The following is a 22,647-nucleotide window of genomic DNA, read 5'->3' as shown; positions in this document are numbered from 1 at the left end:
CATAATGCCGAATATGTCAAAGATATATTTTTCTTGTTTCTATAGTTTCATAAAATCGACATATTTTTGAAAAAACGTTAAACAATTGTAATTTGGAAGCAAACAATTTTTGCAATTCACAATCCAGGACTTCTGGAATGCCTGTAATTGACGTCGAACACCCCCGTGCTACACAGTCATTTGCACCAGAAAGAGGGAACCCCCCAATTCTAAGTGAGGCCATATCTGAACATTTCATAGATTACAACTTCTATAAATTGTAGAGAAGCCACAACGAGTCGACTCCAACGTATCACGAACTACCGCGCGTATCTTAAGGGCGGAGAAAAAATAATCTGAAGGAAGCACAAGGGACTGAATTCTAAACACGAATACACTGATGAATTGCACTATTTTGACACACCTATTATTTGACTTGTCAGAGGGAAGATGTCCATCTAAGTGTTTTAATAATGAAGGAACTATGGGTGTATAAGTGAAAATGAATGGTTCTTAAAACACTCAAAGGGAACGAATATTTTTGTGTTCTTATAATTCCTAAATTTCCGCATAATTTTGTACTGTTGTTTGCCTTATCAAGGAGGCACACTTGTGCCTCTATAAAGAGGCGACCCACCACAATGTTAAGCGATTTCAGGTCCTAGAGGTCGCAGAGAGACGGCGGTAATCGCATTTTGTAGCCCAAGCTCAGACTAAGAAACTTGAAAAATTTCATCCTCCTCCGACTTTATCTTCATGGGGTAAACTGGGCCAGAAGTTTTGACCCTCCCACCACAGCCCCCCTTTAACGTTGTCCGATTGCGCTGAAATTTAGAGGTTAAGATTTTCTAGGGCCCGGGAGCTTATCCTCGAAATTTCAGCTCAATCCGATCACTCCTTCCCTGTTTTCAAAAAACCAAATATAGCCACTTAAAATTCATTTCTTTTTTTTTTCTTATCCACGCCTACAGACCACAGTTGGAAATTGATCCATGTGAATGAGGACTCATTCGAAGCAGAATTCGACCTGTAAGGGTCTTTTGATATTTTCAGACCGAAAAAATTATCCCCAGAATTTATATTTACGAAAAACCTCGTTTTCCTATAATAGCCCATGTTAATTTTTCCCACCACAACCCCCTTTAACGTTGTTCTGATCGGGCTGAAATTTAGAGGATAAGCTTTCCTGGGGCCTGGGAGCTTATTTTCGAAATTTCAGCTGAATGCTGATCACTCCTTCCCTATTTTCCAAAAACCAAATATCAAGTTTTGTGGGAATTTGCTTGCGTCAAAAATAGATTCCATTTACTAAAAAACATTGACAATTGTGTCTCTTTAGTCCTGCGGTTGATACTCCAGACTGTCAGGCAGAAAACCCGGGTTGGATTCACTGTCAGAGCAAATTTTTTATATACTGAATTTAAACTTTAAAAAAGAAACTCAGTTTCTTTTTTAAATTATTTGAAAAAAATTACGTTTTCTAAAGAGTTAAAGAGGCTGAGTTACTAAATTATTTGAAAAAAATTACGTTTTCTAAAGAGTTAAAGAGGCTGAGTAACAAGGTCGACCCTTAAAACGTACAGGGATTAGGAGGCACAGTTGGGGGGCTGTTAAAGAGGCTGAGTCACAAGTTCGAACGTTAAAACGTACAGGGATTGGGAGGCACCCTGTACGACGTGATTTGAGTAATCAGGAATTAAAAGTCTTAACACTAGAATGTTCAAGAGCGGGGGGTTTGGGGGGCGGCAGCCCCCAACTTTAACTCCTGACACGATCAGCTAACAGTTAGTCAAGCAATAATAAGTAATAAACTGTACAAAAAAGTGCAGAAATTATTTGAAAAAAACTACGTTTTCTAAAGAGTTAAAGAGGCTGAGTTACAAGGTCGAACCTTAAAACGTACAGGGATTAGGAGGCACAGTTTGGGGGCTGCCGCCCCCCAAACCTCCCGCTTTCGCAGCCTTTAAATAAAAAAGTTCTTTAAACTGAAAGTAAGGAGCGACATTAAAACTTAAAACGAACAGAAATTATTCCGTATATAAAAGGGGTTGTGCCCTCCTCAACGCCTAGCTCTTTACGCTAAAGTTTGACTTTCTCACAACTCTTTTTTTTAAACAATAAAAACTTTAGCGTAAAGAGCGAGGCGGTGAGGAGGGCACAGCCCCTTTCATCTACGGTATAATTTCTGTTCGTTTTAAGTTTTAATGTCCCTCCTTACTTTCTGTTTAAAAAACTTTTTTTTTATTTAAAGGCTGCGACAGCGAGGGTTTTGGCGGACGGCCGCCCCCCCAACTGTGCCTCCAAAACCCAGTACGTTTTAAGGTTCGACCTTGTAACTCAGCCTCTTTAACTCTTTAGAAAACGTAGTTTTTTTTCAAATAATGTTCTCTTAAAGACACAGTCTCATGTGCCGTGAGACCTAAGTATCTTACAGATCTAACTCTTGATATCTCTCCATTTTCTGTTGGCATCCCTGTAATCTACGGGCAATAATTCGTAGATCCAGGAAAGACTGTATTTTGATCTACTTGTATTCAAATTTAGCTTATTAAACTTTACTCAAGAGTTTATATGATGTAGAAAATCTACTTAATTTGTCTCTAATAAAGATACTGTCTTAGCTGTGACTGAAATTAGGGTATCATCAGTGATTGAAGGTGCAATGTTGTTTAAATGTGTTTTCGTATCAGCGTAGCGGAAAGTGTTACCCGGAATTGATCGATGTAAGTCATGTACAAGCAACAAACAAGTAAAGGAACTAAAACTGGTCCCTGTGGAACTCAAAATAGTGTATTACTAGTATCTGATGACTAATCATGCAACATTGGGTATGGGGTCCTATCAGATAGAAAAGATATAAAAATTGAGAAGTACTGCTATGGTTCTGTTGTATGGAAAGTTTGGATAGAAGAAGGTCACGGCTAACCGCATCAAGAGCCCTAACAAGATCCAACAAAATAGCTACTCTTTTATAATCTTTCCCCATACTTGCTCTATTGTCACTTTCTTTTCCTAAAACCAAACTGCATATTGCTTATTAGCCAAGGATTTTCTAAGGGCTCATACACTAAAACGTTTCTCAACTCATCCAAAAATAACGGACAAAGTTTCAAGGCCTTGACAGTGTCAGGGTTTGATTGGTAGCAAATAAACAAAAATCAAACGATTGGTCACGCCACTCCCCCTGACAAATTAAAAAAGGACTGGCCTAGGTACGCACTTTTCGTGTTTTGATGCATTGTGCCCACACCCCTACCCAAGATTGGACCCTATTGCACTCGTGCATGGTATACTTAAAAGAAACATTGGAAATAGTTGCTTTAATTTCCTACGCTAGGGTCTTATACGCTTATCTTATTTTTGCCTAAAATTCATCAAAATTAGCATTGGGGATATATCTTGTCTTGGAAAAACTGAATGAAACAAGGTCTTTATTTTTTCTTCTCTATTAAGTAGGTTCTTAGGAGGGGGTGAAGCTTTGAATAGATTGTGGTGATGGAGGAGTGTTCGTAGCTGCGTTGGCCATAGGTGAGTTCTAGTAGTAGGCCTAGTAGTTGAACCAACCTTTGCAATTTATTATGCATCTCATCTTTCCTTTTTTTCACATTTCCTTCCATTTTTGGGTTTTTTTTGGAAAAGTTATCTATGGCAACCTTGTTTGGCAATTGTTTTACCTTGCCAAACTGTTTTCGAATCTTTGATTTAAACTTATTTATTTTTACTGCATTGGAGTCCTTATTTACTTGTTTCTTTATTCCAGGTTATATGAAATTTTTAAGAACATCTTTTTATTGAACAAAAATGCATTGTTTGAGATAATGTTTGCTGAAGATGTAATATTTGATGTAGTGGGTTGTTTGGAGTACGATCCAAATGCAAAGAAGCCTAAATGTCATCGGGAATACCTTAGAAAAATGGCCAAGTAAGTTTGACCTCTGTCTTTTTGTTTTTAGTTTCCTTCTTTGGTTATGTTCTAAATTTGGGTTCATCTTCCTTTCTTCTTTTTTATTCTTGAACCATCCAATCCAGCATATGTACTTCTTTCTTTTTTCTCTACTTGTTTTACTGTTTAATTTATTTGATTTTTCATTACGCCCTGCATTATTGTCATTTATTTCCGAGCACATGTATGAATAATATATGTGCCGCTTACCACTTCCACAAAGTGGAAATCAATAAAATAGTAAACAAATAATATAAAAAGAACGAAAACAAAATATGTACAACCCTACATTGCTTCAAGGATGCGGCTAAATCTGTGCTATTGTTGTGTCTAAATGTCCTTTACGTTATCAATCGTTGGTTTTTTTTTTTTTTTTTTTTTTGTTTTTTTTTCTTTCTTTCTTTCTTTCTTTCTTTCTTTCAAGAAAAGAACTAAACACTGGTGAGATAAAATCAGCCAACTTCCGTCATTGATAAACAAATAAAAATCGATTGACTGGTAGTTGAAAAAAACGTATATATATATATATATATATATATATATATATATATATATATATATATATATATATATATATATATATATATGTATATATGTATATATGTATATATATATATATATATATATATATATATATATATATATATATATATATATATATATATATATATATATATATATATATATAAGTATATTGAAACATGTTCAAATCAAAGTGAATATTATGTAGAAGATGATTTCCTCTGGTATGATTGACATTTTTGTGTCATAGTTTTATTTTTTTTTTATTTTTTTTTTTTGGAATCAAGCTGAAAAAACTTTTAGTTTCATAAATTTTAACCACGCAAAAGGTTGTAATCTACATATGCATATAAAAAATCTTGGTCTTTATGTGACGTCAACGGGTATATGACATCAAATGTTGAAGAGGCCCTCGTTGCTTGGGAGAGGGTCCCTTTTATTTTAGTGTTTGTTTTCAAGGCTATTATTTTTATATTATCCTCAGGACTCTTATGTGTGCTTTTTTTGTATTCTGAACTCAGCACTGAGACCGAAATGTTTGAATTTTTCTCTCTTTTGTCGGTGGTTCTGATTTACGTCGTCTTTTCTTCGTTTTCCTCTGTTTTCTCGTTTAATTGTGCTTAGTCAGTGTGGTCTCAGAAATCGTATAAAAAACCTATATAAATGGGGATAGACGCAAGCCTGCTCGACTCGAGATTCCACACTGGAATCACTTCAATGTACCTATTCGGTATACCATACATTGATAGGACATCCATTAAAGCTTTTCTATCAGTTGAATTAAATGTCTTTTTATAGTCTATAAGTAGTATCGCACTAAATTATTTGCTTCCTTCCAAGATAAAGCCAATTTCTCTGTAATTATTTTACTTTCTCTTATCATCTTTCTTATAAAAGAGATTTATTAAAACAATTTCTAATATCACTCGAGGTATCTCGCTTTTTCAAAATAGTGTTCGCAATTTTTAGTATCTTCAAGAAAAGATTTTTATTTCATAATATGCAGATAAATGGCTGCTAACATGTCTTGAAGCCGCTTCCGCTGTATTATAACCCCCCCCCCTCCCCACAAAAGTGCAAATATGCAAATATGTACCCCAAATTATACATTCCCCATGTTTTTTTCTGTTTCTTGGTTTCGTCAACTTTGATTCAATTTATGGGTATCGAGTTGAAACACGAGTGGCGCATGGCAAAATACATATGAAATACATAACGTGGTTTATATATTTGCACATTAGGGAGGGTTGGGGGTACAGTATAGTTGAAGTGGCTTCAAAATGTTTGAACAGCAATTTATATGTATATTATGAAGTAAGAATTTTCTTAACATGTTTCCATCCCAAGAGCTCCAATTATGCATTAATACCCTTTCAATCCAGACGTAAGTGGGTATTAAAACTTAGAGAATGTGAAATAACAGGCAAGCTTTCAAGAACACTAAAGTCAAATTACTACATGTCTAGACTTGAATACCCTGCCCTAGTTTTTCGGCCGATGTAAATAGAACTTTTGATTCGCCGTACATGCGATAGCGACATATGTAGAAACATGTTTGACGCAATAGCATGATTTCCTGATCAAAAAAAATTGTCCTACATCCCCTGTTTTTAATCATCTAGGTTTTTTAAATATAAAGATATTTTGAAAATTGTTTTACGTGGATAACTAGTTGTTTTTCTTTTAAGATTCAGAGAAGTAGTGTCTATCAATAATCCTGAATTGTTATCCAAAATCCATCAGACGTACAGAGTTCAGTATATACAAGATGTCATATTGCCACCACCATCAGTTTTTGAAGAGAATCTGATGTCTTCCCTTTCGTCTTTCATATTTTTCAACAAGGTTGAAATAGTTTCTTTAATACAGGCAAGTTACTAAATCGTTTTTATATTGTGATTTTCCAAGAATAAGTGATACAAACAGAATGATAGTTTGTTGTTAATCTTGGGAAAAGAGTCTACACTGCCATTTAGAGACTCGGTCTTAATGTGATTAGACTATGGGTGGGTTCCAAAAGCAAATTAAGGTTTCACGGAAATTAGTCACTAGCTATTATTGGCGTTCCAAAACACTAGATAATATGAAGTATTTGCTCGATATTCCGTATTTTTAGTGCGGAAATAACTAAAACGTTTTTTTTTTTCGTTAGAAAAGGAAAACAAAAGACTATAATTCTCCGAAATGTTATTTTTACCTATGGAGGTTCCAGTGGTGCAATTTTGTTGTTTTATATTCAACCGCCACTTAACAAAACAATTGTCTGTTTATGCTCGCATAAGAATTGAGAAGAGTTGAGTGTACCAAGGAAAAGATAAAACCTTGGCACTTAACAACTCAGTTATCAATTTATCATCGATACCGGGGGAGTGGGGGGCGGGGGGTACCCAAAAACATTTAATGGAGGAAATACTAAAAGACTTTTGGTTTGGGGGGATTATGAGTTTTTACCTAAACTTTCGATTGCAGAAGAGTTTGGATAATTTGCACCAAGTTTGATCAGGAACTTGATGCAAGTACAAAGATCGCTGTTTGCTAAGAAAGAGGAATAAACTTTATCCCTAAGCTGTCAAAGGATTTTTTTAATGGTTTAATCCAGGAAATAATATCATTCCAATGCATCATAAAAACCAGGTCAATGATGACCCAAATTCGCTGTAATCATTTTTTCCTTTGTGTATAGATTTTGTTCTAATTCTTGTCCTTGTTAAGTTTTGTTATTACCCCTCTTTCCCTGTCTGTTTTGCATAGATTAGGATAGAAATATCACAATGAAAACAATATCTTTCAGGTTGACTTAATTAAGCGACAAAAAATACAATTAGGGACACTTAAAATTGGTTCTTGTTATGTAAAAAGTAGATGGCAATTTTACTAATTTCATGGATTATTCGCAAATTAACTAGTGACAGATAAAAGTTGGCATGTTTAAAAGTAAAATAAATGTCAAGTATTTTTTTTGTCTCAAATACCAAAAAGTAAATTCTTAGTTAACTTTCCTTTAATTTACTGGGGAGGGTTTGTCGAATCAGTTTCAAGAAGAGGGATTTTCCCCTACCTCTCCCTGTGTGCAGTTATGTTTACATTCTTTATATTTTAGCTAGGACTACCTCACGACTAATTGCAAACTGAGTTGATAAGTGACATGGTCTTATTTTTTCCTTCATACGCTCAACCTCCAACTCTTACTTCTACTTTTCTATATTTATTTTACTATTATATTTACTACTTATATTTACTTATCTTAATAATATTTATTTACTATTATATATCTTTATCTTATATATCTATATTATCTTACTTCTGTATTTCTACTTTTGTAAACTGGTCTGATTTTGGGTAATTAGACTTCATGTGACTTAGTTTTTGCTCTTTGCATGTCCATTCGCATAGTGTCCTTGTCAGTGTGGATAGGAGTTCGGTTCCTGGTGTCGGTGGTTATTTGATTTGGAAAGAGGGTCAGTGCCGCGACTCTGTAAGCTCAACCAGAGTTGAACCAGCTCTAAATGGGTACCTGGAGAAATCTGGGGAAGATAAACAGGAAGGTTGTGGAAAATCACAGGATGGCTGCCCCCCCCCCCCCCCCATTGCACTTCCTGGCCATGTAACGGAGACCAGCACTGCTGATAGGGACTGTAAAGTCCAACGCCGTATTCCTTACCTTTATCTTTAATGCTTTTCTACTGCTGAAAATTTATCACAACCTTTACTGATTATGTCAAAAAATATGCAAGTGAGTCAAAAAGATTTGGGGTTATAAATTGTTTGAAAATAAAATTTCTCATTCGATGTACCATTACTACGTCTTAAAGATTGATAAATGCTTAAGCGAATATTTCTACTAGTAGTAAATTTTGTTGCAGGCGTGAGCCTGGTTTGGTGGAAATTTTATGTCCATTACTTTATGCATTTACATATAACTTGACTAGGAATTAAATTCTAATTGCAATGAATTTATTCTGAATTCTTTGTTTGTAGGAAGATGAAAGATTTTTATCAGAGATTTTTAACCAGCTATCCGACGAAACTTTGGATGACCAAAAAAGACGGGACTTGGTCTGCTTCCTAAAAGAGTTCTGCACTTTCAGCCAAACCTTACAACAACAGAGTCGAGAGGCATTTTACAAGGTTACTATTTTTACACTTACTCTTTCTGTGTCTTCTTTCACATAAGTTTTTATGTGTTATGTTTGTGTACAAATTGTGCTTAGTGTTATGATAAACAATTAATCATTAACAATTAATCATAGATAATTAATCGTCAACAATTAATAATAATTTAATATTTTGGTAAAACTTCAGAGGAGAAACTTTCCACTTATTCGAAAGCTGCTCTGCTAGGTGAATAAGGTGCGCTCAGGAATGAAAGTACAGTCTAAACTAGGGCTAAGGAAGGGATTTTCAAGTACCCGCCCCCTAACATTTTGTTAGTGTTAGGGGGTGTTTTCAAGTACCCATCCCCCCAATTCAGAAGAGAAGCTTTCCACTAAATTCGAAAGCTGCTCTGCTAGGTGAATAAGGTGCGCTCAAGAATGGAATTACAGTCTAAACTAGGGCTCAGGAAGTACCCACCCCCTAACATTTTGGTATTGTTAGGAGGTGTTTTCAAGTACTCATCCCCCCATTTAAGAGGAGGACCTTTTCGCTAAATTCGAAAGCTACTGTGCTAGGTGAAGAAAGTGCACTCATGAATGGATTTACATCTTAACTAGGGCTCAGGAAGGTGTTTTCAAGCCCCCCCCCTAACATTTTGGTAGTGTTAGGGGGTGTTTTAAATTACCCATCCCCCTATTTCAGAGGGGGACCTTTCACTAAATTCGAAAGCTATTGTGCTAGGTGAACGAAGTTCGCTTAGCAATGGATTCACCGTCTAAACTGGGGCCCAGAAAGGTGTTTGCAAGTACCCATCCCCCTAAAATTTCGCTAAAATTTCAGAGGAGGACCTTTTTACTAAATTAAAAAACTACTGTGCTAGGTGAATAAGGTGAGCTCAGGAATGGATCCACAGTCTAAACTAAGGCTGAGGAAGGTGTTTTCAAGTACCAATCCCCTTTCTCTGTAGGATAGCGACTTTAAGTGAAATTAGAAAATGTGTGTGCTAGGTAAATAAAACTCGGACATGGATATACAACCCTAATAAGGATCCAAGAAATGGGATTTCAGGATTCTACCTCCATTCATTTTCTGTTTGCAAGATGTGAAAGACTCTTCCAACTTTGAAATTAGCTCAAGTTTGGCTAAAAAATTTGGGCTCAAACCCTTGGTCCACAAATTTGCAAATGAATGACTAAATGTGAATAAGTCTAATTATCGGTTACTGTAGCAAAAAACTCGTATCTGGTTTTTTGGCTAAGAATATGGCTTAAAGCCTAGAACCATAAATTCGCGGATGAGTTATTAAAACTGAAAAATATTAAATGTCGTTTAATGCAGCAAAACCTCGTATCAGGTTCTTTTTCTTACAATATTTATTTTAGTGAATTTCTACATGGTACTTGTATTGATGAGAATTGCTATAATGGACGCGATGGTCCTAACTTAAAAGTCAGGGAGTGCCTCCTTGTGTCTTGAGTGTTTATATAAAGTTTTATGAATTTGTTTGCAATATTTTGACTAATTTTAAAGAAAAAGAAAGATTAAAATGTAGAAACGATATTTTTGCTGTCCACTAGTAACACCAAATTATAGTTTGTTAGGCGCAAGATTATTGATGTGTTTCCAAGATTATTTTTGTTTAATGACGATGTGCTAAGAGTACATACTAGAGTCCCTAGCGTACGAGAAAGCCCTGTAAACCTTGTCATAATTTAATAGGCTATAGGGAATGGAACAAAGTTCTGTAAAAGTTGAAAATTATTTGAGGACATTAAATTGCCAAGATAATTCAAGTCTGAGGGAGTATTAGGCGCATAGGTTCACATAGATCTGGCCGACGAAGGCCAGATAATCATTTTCTTTGGAAGGTAGAGAAACGAAAAATTAGAATGTGGATTTGTAAAGTATAGTTTCTGAATTTGCATGCGTTTGTACAAACTGGGAAATTGTGCACAATAGAACATTTGAAATATTGTGCAAAATGAGGGATATGCGCCCCTGTCTATTGAAAAATCAGGCAAAGTTTTTGACTAAATACAAATTTGTCATGAGTAAGCATGGGCACTGTTCTGTTTTTCTGAAGAAACAGAAAAAAAATAAACAGGGCTTGAATAAAACAGAACAGAAACAGAACAGGTCAACAAAAAACAGAATACCTGTTTCTGTTTCTGATCTTTTTTTTGGCAAAAACAGAAAACAGCTGTTTTTTTTCAAAAAACAGCTTTTTAAACAGCTTTTTTTTATCAAAAACTACTCTTGCCATGGGTAGTGCTTTTCTGTGGTGGTAACACTTTTGAGAAAACCTAGTACTCTTGGAGCATTTTTTCCACAAAAAGAGCAGTTTTTCTAATATAGGGACGAAAAATTGCCTGCGCACATAAATATTGCTATCATTTTTTTCTTTATGGTTATTTTTCTTTCATTTTCCCATTCCAAAAATAGACTTTTATGTTTATAATACATATTAGTTATTCGAGACATTTGGGAAAAAAAAATTTCAGTATGAAATTACGCAGTCAGCTCAAAGTCATTAGTATTTAAGCAGAGCATATAGTTGATTTGGGAGGAAAAAATTTTCCCCTCCAGACAATACTTCCCCCCTCCACTCTATCCTGATGTGTGGAAGTCATCTTAAAAGAAAGTAAGAAAGAAGAAAAATGCACGGGAAAATGACACTTCATACTGCCAATTAAAAAATTTTTTGTTACCTTACAGCATAAGGCAGCCTTTTAAGATTAATTATTTCCAAGCCAATTTGTGTGAAAATTTTTCAAATAGTACCCCTCAAATAAACCCCTATGCCTTCCCAAGGCCAGAACGTAATTTGCACTTTACTGAAAAAAATATAAATGTTTTTACTTTTATAACTTTGATAAATCAAATAATATTAACATTTTGATTGCTAGGTATAAGTACATGTTTGTCAAACTGACCCTGCATTTGTATATTTTTAATCAAGATGACACTTCGTTCTAGGATTGGGTAAGAATATGTTTTTTGCACCCAGTTTACTTTAGTTTTATCTCATTTTCAAATTGACTTGGCTATCTATTGTAACTTCTGTTTGTTTTTGGTTTCATTTATTTATCGATGCTGATTTGTGGTATTTTCACGCTTGGTAGATTATTTGATTTTATTTTTGCTCATTTTTTGTTTAATGTAGTTCTTTACTTTTCTTTGAAAAATTTATCTTGTGGAAAAAGTTTTTTAATTAATTTCTTTTCGTTTTATATTGACATATTGACAATTTTTAACAACCTACACCCTTTTAAAAATCAGGACACAAATAGTACTGTTTGCTTTAGTTTCATACCTCCTCTAGTTGACCTGAAATGGAAAACTTGATACCATTCGCAAAAAAATCTGTTTACTTTCTTTGATAGCTTGGATACACTTACGGTATTTTGATTTGCTTAAATTTTAAGAGCAGAAGTAGCAACGAAAGTTTGAACATAATACCCTCAGTCGTTCTTGGGATACTGCTGAGATGCCTAATTGGGAATTGGCATTATCACAGTGCATTTTGATTTTATCTTAAGGCAACATTTAGTTTATAAACATAATGGGCAAATGGGAGTGTGGGCGTGGGAGGGTGGGAGTGGAAGGGGGATTAGTTACCCTCCAATCCCTTTCGACTATTAAAGAGGGCATCAGCCCTTTCTATTTTCAATCGAATGAGCCTTTTCGAAATTCCCACGACAACTCCTTCAATACGAAGTGCCCTGGTCTAAATAACAACAGGAACAAAAATAATGCATTATACCCACATCGATCTTTACTATAAAAATGTCAAACCTTCCAATCACTTTCGACTATTAAAAAGGGCACTAGGCCTTTCGATTTCTAATCGAATGAGCCCTTTTGGAAACGATAACGCTTTCTATAAACATCTTATATGCCCACAGAGCAGAAATTACAACCCTTACCCTAAGGTCTGTTAGGGTGGTTGTCATCCTCTAAGACCGAATTTCCAGAACTTTGAACTACGTTATACAAAATAGCCATCTCAAATTTTGATTGGATGTGTTTGGGGAAATGTTGGGCGTTCCATTCATTCAAATTCCAAAGCTGAACAAAAGAGCTATCTAAAAATTTTGAGTGGATGTGTTTCGGGAAATGGTGGGCGTGGAAGGGGTGTTAGTCTCCTTCCAATCACTTTCGACTATTAAAAAGGGCACAAGCTACTCCAATTTCCAATTGATTCAGCCCTTTTCGAAGTTTCTACGACAACTTCTTTGATACGAAGTGGCCAGCTCTAAAGGAAAAAATTATAAAATAAAAAATTGTGCCAACATCGTTTTTACATGCCCCCAGGGCATAACTTAAAACCCTTGCCCTGAGGGTTATGGGGGAGTGTCCTCCTCTTTACTTAGTCCCCGTTTCTTGTCTCGTTCTCGAGTGTCCCCGTTTTTTACTTAGGCAGCGCAATCGCGCTGCCTATGATTTATACAACAACTTTCTATATAAACCTTATATGCCCCAGGGCATAACTTACAACCCGTGCACTGAAGGCTCTGAGGGGGGTTATCATCCTAAACGACCTAAGTTCCAGAACGTTCAACTACGTTGAACAAAATTGATTTCTCAAAATTTTTATTGGATGTGTTTTGGAAAATGGGGGCCGTGAGAGGGGCCTTTGTCACTTTCCAATCACTGTCAACTATTAAAAAAGTCACTAGCCCTTTCAATTCCCATGTGAATGAGCCCTTTTTAAGTTTCTACGACAACACTTTCAATAAAAACCTTATATGCCCCCAGGGCATAACTTACAACCCTTGCACTGAGGGCTCTGAGGGGGTTATCATCCTAAAAGACCTAATTTCTCCTTCCAATCACTTTCGACTATTAAAAAGGGTACAAGCCACTTCAATTTCCAATTGAATGAGCCCTTTTCGAAGGTTCTACGACAACTTCTTCGATACGAAGTGGCCTGCTCTAAAGGAAAAAATTATTAAATAATACAATGTGCCAACATCGTTCTTATATGCCCCAAGGGCATAACTTAAAACCCTTGCCCTGAGGGTTTTGAGGGAGTGTCCTCCTCTTTACTTAGTCCCCGTTTCTTGTCTCGTTCTCGAGTGTCCCCGTTTTTTACTTAGGCAGCGCAATCGCGCTACCTATGATTTATACAACAAATTTCTATTTAAAGCCTATATGCCCCAGAGCATAAATTAAAACCCTTACACTGAGGCCTCTGAGGGGGGTCATCATCCTAAAAGACCTGATTTCCAAAAAGGTTCAACTACGTTGAACACAATGGATTTCTCAAAATTTTTATTGGATGTGTTTTGGAAAATGGGGGCCATGAGAGGGGCCTTTGTCACTATCCAATCACTTTCAACTATTAAAAAAGGCACTAGCCCTTTCAATTCGCAATTGAATGAGCCCTTTTTAAGTTTCTACGACAACGCTTTCAATAAAAACTTTTTATGCCCCCAGAACATAACTTACAACCCTTGCACTGAGGGCTCTGAGGGGGTTATCATCCTAAAAGACCTAATTTCCAGAACTTTCCACTAAGCTGAACAAAGTTGATATTTCAAAATTTTTATTGGATGTGTTAGGAAAAATTGTGGGCGTAAGAGGGCAGTTAGTCGCTATACAATCACTTTTAAATATTAAAAAAGGCACCAGCCCTTTCAATTTTCATTTGAATGATCCCTTTTGAAGTTTCTACGACATTGCTCAATAAAACCCGTATATGCCCCCAAGGCATAACTTAAAACCATTGCCCTGAGGGCTGTTGGGGAGTGTCCTCCTCAAAAACCTATTTTCTATCTGCAAATCAACTACGCTGAACAAAATGACTCTCACAAACTTGTTATGGGAGTGTTGGGGGGGAAGTAGGGGCGTGGGGGGGGGGGCTTTTTGTACTCCAATAATATTCAACAATTAAAAAGGGCAGTAGCCCTTTGAATTTCCAATCGAATGAGTCTTTTTTTAGTTTGTACGACAACGCCTTCTATAAAAACCTTATATATCTCCAAGGCATAACTTAAAACCCTTGCCCTGAGGGTTATGGGAGAGTGTCCTCCTCAAAAACGTATTTTCTATCTAGAAATCAACTACGCTGAACAAAATGGCTATCTCAAAATTTTGATTGGATGTGTTTGGGGGAATGATTGGCGTGGGGGAGGGGCTAGTTGCTCTCCAATCACTTTCGACTATTAAAAAGAGCACTAGCCCTTTGAATTTCCAATCGTATGAGCCTGTTTTGAAGTTTCTACAGCAACGCCTTCTATAAAAAAAAAAACCTTATATGCCCCCAAGGCATAACTTAAAACCCTTGCACTGAGGGTTGTGGGGGAGTGTCCTCCTCAAAAACATATTTTCTATCTGGAAATCAACTACGCTGAACAAAATGGCTATCCCAAAATTTTGATTGGATGTGTTTGGGGGAATGATGGGCGTGGGGGGGAGGGGCTAGTTGCCCTCCAATCACTTTCGACTATTAAAAAGGGCACTAGAACTCTCGATTTCCAATCAAATGAGCCCCTTTTGAAGTTTCTACGACGACCCTTTCTATAGGAAGTGCCGTGCTCTAAAGGAAACAAAATAATAAATGATACATTTTGCCAACATCGTTCTTATATGCCCTCAGGGCCTAACTTAACCCCCCCCCCCCCTTGGGTTGTGATACGAAGTGCCCGGGTATGGAGAAAAAAAAAAAAACATTGTGCCCACATCGTTCTTTACTTAGGCAGCGCTATCGCGCTGCCTATGACTAGAAATAAGGAATAGTCGTATGTCTACTCTTCTTATTCTATATTTAAATAATTCATTATCCTCTTTGTTACTTGCTATGCTATTGGGAGCTTTCTTTAGGGCAGCAGCCTGACTTGACATATATATTTTTTGAGTTGGTTTGGGTTTGTTATTTACTTCACCAGCCGCATATACTTTATTTTTGTGCACATCAATTATATCCTTCCTTTTAAGATGGTATATAAATGTCATGGTAGAGACTCCCTTAGCCTTTAGAGACGCTTTGCAGAAATTTCGCCTGATACTTTCTGTGATTCCTTTTTCAAATAGGATACCCAGAGAGATAGCTTAGAAGTTTTAGTTGGAAAATTCAAGTCGTCATCAGAAAATGATATCATGCTTGTCTTAAAATGAAAGTTGATTTTAGGATTTTTTACAAAATTAGAAGCACCTTCCAGTAGCCTACTATTTTAAAAATTGCAACTCCACCCAAATATCTGACCTCTTTCACCTCACTGGCATAACTAGGGGGAAAGGGACCAATTGCCTCCTTAACTGTTTTGTTGGCAGAATAAGCCAAAGAATCTGTCTGCTTATAAAAGGAAAATGACATATCCCAACTACAATTTCATACCAACTTAGACCATTTGAAGCACAATATTAATTTTTACGGGAATTAGCTTGTCTATAATTGGTATTTATGAGACTGATACATGAAATAACTCACTGCTCAGTGTTACTTTTTTGAATTTCTTTTTCTGTATGGTATAAAATACTGTGTTCACCGGAAGATTGGTATCCTATTGAATGAGAGAAGAATATCAGCATTTTATAAGAATTTGTTCCTTCCAGAAAATCAGCTAGTTTCAACTCTAGACTTTTCCTTGAAAGGATTTCTATGGATTTTAGAGATGATTTTAGTAACATGAGAAAAAGTATATTTGGCTATCTTGTTACGTTGATGCAAAAAAGATTTGCTAGCAAAAACTTATATTTCTACTGGACAAGACTTCAATACATTTACATTGCTCTCTGACTAAGCATTTAAGAGAATTTTACAAATTAATAATCAGTATTTATCATGTATACGTCAGCACGGTAATCGTAGCAAGTCAATGTTATTTAGCAGCATAAATTCCATAAAAAAGGTTAGAATAAAGTTCTCGCCGCTAAAGGTGCAAATTATTTCCCATATAATGTAGGAGATAGAGGCCCTACCCCTACCACTAGAACCAGGATACACAGTAATAAGGGATTTGTTTGTATCTTGCTTCTCCTGGACAGTAACTGGGCAACTTTCCTGCTTAATTGACGGAGTAATAGCCTATACTGTAAGCAATACGTCGTTTTAGTGGAATTAAACTGCACCTTTACCGTCTTAACATTCAGGGGCGCATCTAAAATAAAATCTCTGGCGAGGCCTAATTTGACAAGGCCACCAATGAGCAAAATCTTGGGGGGACCCAATGTGACAAAGGTACCAATAATTAACGAAATTGACAAATTCATTCTAAACAAAGGAGTGAAAAAAAAGTAAGGAATGAGGGTGCAGGAAAAAATCTTAGGGGGGGGGGGCGGGTCCTCCATGTATTCACCACTGCTAACACTTACGCAAATACCTACTATCATCTGACTCCAAGTCCCTAATTCTGCCTAGCTGAAACAATCAAGCAGCACTATTTGATACGCTTGACAGACTGAGTTCCATCATTTTACTTACGTTCCAATTCTAGAAATCACATGAGGCATAACCACGCTTCTACACAATTTAAAATTATGTTTTAAAAATCATTTTGTAAGTTAAAAATTCTCAAATATCTCATTCTCGTATCACTTAAATAAAATCAGAAACAGAACAGAAACAGGACGAAATAGCTATTATAAAAACAGAAACAGAACAGAACAGGCAAATAAAAAACAGGTCATCTGTTTCTGTTCTGTTTCTGTTTTTTTTGCATGAACAGAACAGAAACAGGTACCTTAAAAACAGAACAGAAACAGTGCCCATGCTTAGTCATGAGTAAATTTTTGACCTAACCTTCTTTTTGGCTTTGGGCTTCTTTCCTATAATTTTAATGGCTTTCTTTTTATTTAAAAATCAGGCAAAGTTTTTGACTTAGTGCAACTTTCTAATGAATAATATTCAATGACTATTTAACGTACATTTTGGCTTTTAGCGCTTTGAGTGAAGTTTTGATTCAATGACTACTTAACCTACATTCTAGCTTTTAGGGCTTGCTTTCTTTTTAATTTTAATTGCTTTCTTTTATTAAAAATCAAGCAAAGTTGTTACTTTGTCACGAGTAAATTTTCAATTCAATGACTATTTAACTTACTTTTTAGCTAATATGGCTGGTGTTTCCTGCATAGGGGCGCAAGGCCTAATTTCAAAATTTCAAATGATAGCCCAAAATAACCATGACCATTTAGATTCTATGGCAAAAATGAAGCGTTTTTTTTTCCTCCAAGGATCGTTTTTTGGCAATGCTCGAAAGTTACAAAGCTTTTGAAACATCTGTAAAATTAAAACTTTTTTTTGTGATTTTTGACGTGTCAAAACCGTTTGCGAATTTCAGATAAGTTTTAGAAAAAACTTCTATATTACAAAAATACTGTCCATTTTCCACGTGAAGTCCGAACCATCCGAAGAAAAGGATTTATCCCTGTAGCCCATGAAGCTTGTGCCGATGTCCCTTTCGAATCATTTTTTTTTAAGCTTCCCTGTGGCAACAAGTATGAGTGTAAAAATATTCGCTGCTAGTTATTTAGCAGTGGTCTATGTATGTAAGGCAAAGATTATTGGGTTGTAGACCATGGGTCGGCAACCTTTTGTTGTAAAAGGGTCAAAAGTTTACGTTGGGATATTACGCGGGCCGCACTTAGGTCACAAGTCATTAAACTCTAGCTGTACGTCTAGTATTGTAGGTAAATTATAATAAGTAGAGTATATCTACAATATTTATTTACAAATGCGTTTGGATTGAAAATAAGCGGCTTCATTTACGGTTTTACTACATTTTTTCTCTTTTATACAATCAATAAGATTTTCGTTGTTGCATTTGACTTGCAAGTCATTTTCTACACTACCTTGCATTTGACTTGCAAGTCATTTTCTACACTACCTTGCATTTTTGTAGTAGAGACGTGTAATATTGCGTCTAAATGTATGTCCAATAACCGAGAACAGTGTTTGTTTTTTCGATAATTCAAAATTGAAATAGTTTGCTCACAAATATATATACTACAAAACATAGTAATCAATTGCTCATCAATGGTTTTTCCCTTAAAAGCTTTTCCTAAAAAGTTTTTCCTAAAAAAAATCCACCAAGTTGGTTTTTCCCTTAAAAGCTATTTTAAGTGTGGTGTCACTTCGCAAATCTATCACCTTGATTTGTAAATCACTTGGTAACTTGCTGATATCCACTGCGAAGGGCTTTTCAAACTCAGTTTGAAGTTGTATTAATGCACTTTTTGTTTTTGTATTTTGCCAAACAAAATTTATAAAAGCTTCTTCTACTGCTTTGTTGCAATTTGGAAAATAATCGATGTGAATATATCCTTGAAGCGATGAATATAGTTCAAAAATAGATCTTGACTGTTCCAACTGGATGATCAGACTCCACCTGCTGAGTTTGCTGGAGCACCAGTTAGAATTTGAGGCTGAAAAATTTTCCTTGTAAATATAAATTAAGGTGATAAATACTGACTGCTTGCAGAAACAGTCCTGACAATGGTCACAAGGACACCTCTCTCGGATGATGTTGCCTTGCACAATATCATTTGAACTCTCCCCCTAAACACTTTAGGAGGAACGTCAACTGTGGTCACAGAATTTTCGTCATAGTTGTATGTGTCATTTGCATTAAAAGGAAGCTTTTCTAGAACTGACTTCGGGTTTGAGAATAACTGTTCAATGTTGACTTTGTTAAAGCTCGTTGCATGACCCAATCTTGTGGGTTCAGGCTTGCGTAGTAACAGTTGTTGATTTTAAGCTCGAAAACCTACCAGCCAGTCCATCCCTGCCTCTTTGGCATTGCTCCAGTTTGAAGGATTTTCTTGTTGTTTGCTATAGCAAAGTAGTTGATACAGTCAAAGCCACATGCACTGGCAACTGTAGTCACAACTAGTTGGGGTCGTGGTCACAATCAGTCACATTCACAAGTATTTGCAGTTGCAAGTAGTCACAAATTCAAACAGTTAAAAGCAGTCACAGTTTGAAAAAGTCACAATAGCAGTAATACTAATTGCATAAGTAGGAGTTGTAGCAGCCCTCAAAGGTTCAATTTATTCCTTTCAGCTGTTTTTCAGATATTGTTCATATGCCCTTTTGACGATCTGCATGCATAGAGTACATATTGATTCGTTCAATATACTTTGCAATATCCCTTGATAGTTTCGCCTTAATGTGCTTAGCCATCATATATATATTGCAGATAGACCATTTCAACATCCATATTTAGTTATAAATTCCCCTCAGTAGGTCCCTAGGTTTCAACTAAATACCTTTATCCGTTCCTAAGATGCCGTAATATGCCCCTATGGCAAACTTGGACGGACATACAGTCTTTTGATTTAGTTCAGCATCCCCAGTAATATGCTCTGTAAGTTCCAACATACCCCCCTTTTTTCCTGGGATATTGCACATACACCCTTTTGACAATCTGGATATGTATTCCCCTCTAGGTTTCCTGAAAGTGGAAACTTAATGCCTATTCTGTTCCTGAGATGTTATATCTATGCTCCTTTGACAACCTGGATGTACTTAAACCTCTTTGAAAACAAATTACCCTCGATTTGGTAGATTGGTTTTCATCTGGTACATGCTGGGAAATGTTCCAGTGTGTACCATATCTTCCCGTCCCACTATATGCTAGATGACACCCAACTGCAAAATCAAGCGTTATTTTTGTCTTCGGAATGTTTTGCCACAAGATGGCCACATAACATGACCAGATAATTTGGCTTTCATTTGGTATCCCAAACACTAAATTTTACTGAAATAAAAAATAAGTAAACAAAGAAAATCAAAAAACAAAATATTTTTTGAGGTGTATTTCCCCAACTTTGAGAAAGGGTTGCTGAAAAACAAAAATTGTGACATACCAAAACAATTGGTCTGGACTGGATTGTTGAAAATCAAACTAACTATGCTAGATGAGGCTTACGGATTTTTTTTGACAATACTAGATGGCACCCCCTTTCACTTCGTTGTGTATTGTTATGGTGAGTAATATGGTCCTTCAAGTGCGTTGCGGCGAGGGTCTTGCGGGCCGCATCAATACGCCTCGCGGGCTGCATGCGGCCCGCGGGTTACCGACCCATGTTGTAGACCAACGCTATTAAAATCTTTTCGATATTATTGAATTATTTTTGTATATATATATTTATGTCGATTAGCTGTATATAACAGTAATAACAATAAGCACAACGAGACTGAGTCTTATAACGTTGGACTCGTTAACGACATTACTTCTTAGGGGCCGAAGATAGTAAATTTTGTGTTTCTTTTATAATTTTTGGAAATAATTCCGGAAAGGTAAAAGAAGGGATATCGTAAATTCTTTAATATATTATTATTATTATTTTTTTCAATATAAAATTTTCAGTTAAATTTTCTTTATCTTAAATAAAGCTAGGGCTCAGAATTACACTGTGCAGCTGCAGTCAAAAAATGGTTATGAGGAATCGTTTGCAGATTTCTGCCATTTGTAAATCTACCAGAAGGTGGTATCAAATCTCAACTAAACTTAATAGGAATTAAAATTTAGGCTCCTAGTTGCGCATCGGGAACAACTTACCCCTCGTACACAATCCTACCACTGTGGGGGAAGGGGAGGGGGAACCGTAGATTGTTATCATCAAGTCATCTAGCAGAAGGGATTGGCGAATCTTGATCGTACCTGATGGCTAGATCTAGCATCCAAGTTATGCCTTTTGGGGTATCAGAACCTGATTCAACCTCATGAAGGGAGTACCTAAATTCTTACCATCAGGATGTATAGCAGAAGAGATTGACAGATATCCATCAAACTTTAGGGAAAGACAGAGTAAGTTTCCTGGATGTACTGTAAGCGTTTTGTTACTATTAACCAAAGCATTTTTCCAAAATTAGAAAACAACGACAGCTTTTAAACAAAACCTGTGGCATTTTTAATGGGAATCCAACTAGAAGAAAGCTTATGCACATTTCTGTTTGTAATTTTGAAGTACCTTCTGCCGTAATTAACCGTGTTAGGTTAGGGTAGCCCGTGAACCCTATATTTTATGATTCTGAACTTCCTCGCAAGGTTAATGAGCAGGAATATATATATATATATATATATATATATATATATATATATATATATATATATATATATATATATATATATATATTTATATGTGTGTATTTATATATAAATATATATATTTTTTGGACGCTGTAATAACTTAATGCAGATTTGTTTATATATATAGGTATGCACAAGTATTAGATTGGTGATCCCCTCCTAGGTTTCCCATGTTTTCTGGAAATGCAGAGGTGAAGTTTTTCGTGCTTTCATTCAAGGGGAAATCTTCTGATGCCACCCCTTCCAAGGATCACGAACCTTGTACACCTATTTTCATATGTAAATATTTTCTTCCTTTTTCAGACTTTGACCAGCTTAGGCGTCTTAGCTGCTCTTGAGACGACGCTAGCAGCAGACGACTTATCAACTAAACTGGCTTCTATTGATATCCTTTCTTATATAGTCGAATTTTCTCCATCTCTTGTTCGAGAGTATGTTCTCCAACAAAATACCAATTCAGAAGATGTAAGTTTTATTTTATTTGAATTTATATATACACATATATATATATATATATATATATATATATATATATATATATATATATATATATATATATATATATATATATATATATATATATATATATATATATATATATATATATATATATCTATATATCTATATATCTATATATATATATATATATATATATATATATATATATATATATATATATATATATATATATATATATATATATATATATATATATATATATATATATATATATATATATATAATAGAACTGTTTCTTATATATTTGTGTCGGTAGTTCAATAGAATTAATAATAGGCAAGGGGCTGGAACATGTGAGCTGTGAGACTCATTTGAAATGAATGGATTATTGATCCTTATAACCTTGATATTGGATGTGATCCTGTAGCACCAATCAGACAGAGTTAGAGGATTCAAATCTGTGGACGCATGAGCGCCCGGAAAATTTTTACCTTTTGTAGAGGGTAAAGGGTTGAAAATAATTGATTTCTACTAGAAAGGATTAAAATTATTTAAAATTGGTATGTGAAAAATGGGGAATGCGGACCGGATTTTAAGCTCCCCCTGTACATTTAG

The 22,647-nt window shown here is 35.6% G+C and overlaps 1 protein-coding gene across 3 annotated transcripts in view; it reads left to right on the top strand.

Moving 5' to 3' along the window:
• flfl (serine/threonine-protein phosphatase 4 regulatory subunit 3 flfl) overlaps window positions 1–22,647 on the top strand; it is a 98,902-nt gene that overhangs the window by 47,050 nt on the left and 29,205 nt on the right. For 2 of the 3 annotated variants that reach the window (XM_089092381.1, XM_089092379.1), the window contains exons 6-9: window positions 3,740–3,901; window positions 6,133–6,313; window positions 8,423–8,572; window positions 21,877–22,038. In XM_089092381.1, the coding sequence (XP_088948507.1) occupies window positions 3,740–3,901; window positions 6,133–6,313; window positions 8,423–8,572; window positions 21,877–22,038 (655 nt within the window). Of the gene's footprint in view, window positions 1–3,739; window positions 3,902–6,132; window positions 6,318–8,422; window positions 8,573–21,876; window positions 22,039–22,647 lie in introns of all 3 variants that reach the window. The other variant, XM_089092380.1, reaches the window with a different exon arrangement.

This window comes from Artemia sp. Qi Xiang Cuo, chromosome 7, assembly GCF_049724085.1.
Source record: "Artemia sp. Qi Xiang Cuo chromosome 7, ASM4972408v1, whole genome shotgun sequence".
In the NCBI taxonomy this organism is placed as follows: Eukaryota; Metazoa; Arthropoda; class Branchiopoda; order Anostraca; family Artemiidae; genus Artemia; species Artemia sp. Qi Xiang Cuo.
The sequence above is the reverse complement of the archived record's forward strand: the minus strand, read 5'-3'. Positions and strand labels throughout refer to the sequence as shown.